The following is a 1,682-nucleotide window of genomic DNA, read 5'->3' as shown; positions in this document are numbered from 1 at the left end:
TTCAGCCATATATTCAGATACCACAACAGAAGCACTGATAACATATTAATAAGATCACATTTATTTCCATTTTCATGTACCAAAAATGTGTGCATTGGCTCTGAATGGCAATGTGTGAGCTTGAATGGAAGACAGAAGAAACATCTCAACATTCCAACAATGGGCATAATATCCACAGGGAATATGGACTTCGGTGTACTCTAAATTTGTGACTCTCTTATCTTAAAATCAACATGTAATCATTGCGCGCAAAGTTGACCAAGTACATGTCCTACCCATTCCAGTGCGTGCCAGGGACGCACCAAATTTCTGTAAATACTGCTTTTCACTCCGTTGGCCTACTCTGCGCAATTGGTGCCTCGTGGGTAATGACAACATTGGGAACTCAAGAACTCTGTCATTTATAGTTCCAAAATGCATGCGTAATTACAGCAAGTCGTTTCACAGAGTAAGTTAATTATGTCTGGTGGATGCACTGTGAATCTTCAGGTGCCATTCCGGGTAGACCCGGTATTGCGGGAAGATCCGGTCTGTCAATAAAGGACAGTCGACATTGTGTGGTGTCTAGAACATTCAATGGAATAACCCCTTGGTTGTCGTCGTGTGTTACACGTGTGTTGCACGTCCCCGTAAACGTACGTATTGTACAGGCTTTGGAGATGGCTGGTGAGGAAATTCTCCAAAACAAATCCTTCAGCATCTTTCTGAATTCACGTCGCATGAGACAATACAGAACTGGGTTCAAGCAGCTATTGGCATGCGCGAGGCACACAGTCACCGGGAATACATAGGTGTGGACCAAATAGTAGGATTTATCCCAATTGACAGCGTTAAATTTCACCAATACACCCCAGAATGTGATGGCGTGATTTGGCATCCAGCAAAGAAAGAAGGAGAGGACGACGATGGTGACAGATTTGGTCACCCTCGACCTCCTTTTGGGGTGGTTGTTGTTCATGCTCCTCAGACGGATAAACCGTAAGAGCATCAGATAGCAGACGGACACTATCAGCATGGGTATTACGAACGCTATGATGATTTTTTGGAGATGATAGAGCGCGAGCCAGTCATGTCCCTCAGGGAACCTGATGAGGCAGAGCTTCTCCCCCGCCACTACGGTCACTGAGGAGAAAATGGTAGTGGGTGCTGTGGCAATGGTTGCGGAGACCCACAGCACCGCGCACACCAATTTCACCGAACACGACCTCTGTCTCGACCGGTTCTTCAGAGCCGAGGCGACAGACCAGTATCTGGTCACACTCATAGCAGTCAGAAAGAACACGCTAGCGTACATGTTCATAACTGTTACGGAAAGGATGATTTTACACATGGCGTCTCCAAACGGCCAGCTGAAGTCCAGTGCGGTGTCCACTGCCCAGAACGGCAGAGTCAACACAAACTGGAAGTCCGTCACTGCCAAGTTGATGATGAAAAAGTTAATACTCGATTTCTTCCGGCCCTGTTTTAACCTCATTAGGAAAAAGACTAACAAGTTCCCAATTAACCCTACCGCGCACACAATGGAGTAAACAACGGAGATGATTATCCTTAGAATCGGAGTGCCGTCCGCGGTCACGTCAATATCCTCCAGACTGCCGAATTTGTCATCATCCATTAAAGTCCTGTTCAATGCCAAAATCCCGCTGTGGTTGAGTAGCTCGCCCATCCTCACAGATAAGAAT

At 46.4% G+C, this 1,682-nt stretch overlaps 1 protein-coding gene across 1 annotated transcript; it reads right to left on the bottom strand.

The window, feature by feature from the left end:
• Positions 1 to 1,682, bottom strand: LOC139412262 (relaxin-3 receptor 1-like). Its single transcript, XM_071159100.1, has one exon. The coding sequence runs from the start codon at positions 1,664 to 1,666 to the stop codon at positions 458 to 460; it is 1,209 nt and encodes a 402-aa protein (XP_071015201.1). The 5' UTR covers positions 1,667 to 1,682; the 3' UTR covers positions 1 to 457.

Source organism: Oncorhynchus clarkii, chromosome 6 (genome assembly GCF_045791955.1).
Source record: "Oncorhynchus clarkii lewisi isolate Uvic-CL-2024 chromosome 6, UVic_Ocla_1.0, whole genome shotgun sequence".
Taxonomy (NCBI): Eukaryota; Metazoa; Chordata; class Actinopteri; order Salmoniformes; family Salmonidae; genus Oncorhynchus; species Oncorhynchus clarkii.
The sequence above is the reverse complement of the archived record's forward strand: the minus strand, read 5'-3'. Positions and strand labels throughout refer to the sequence as shown.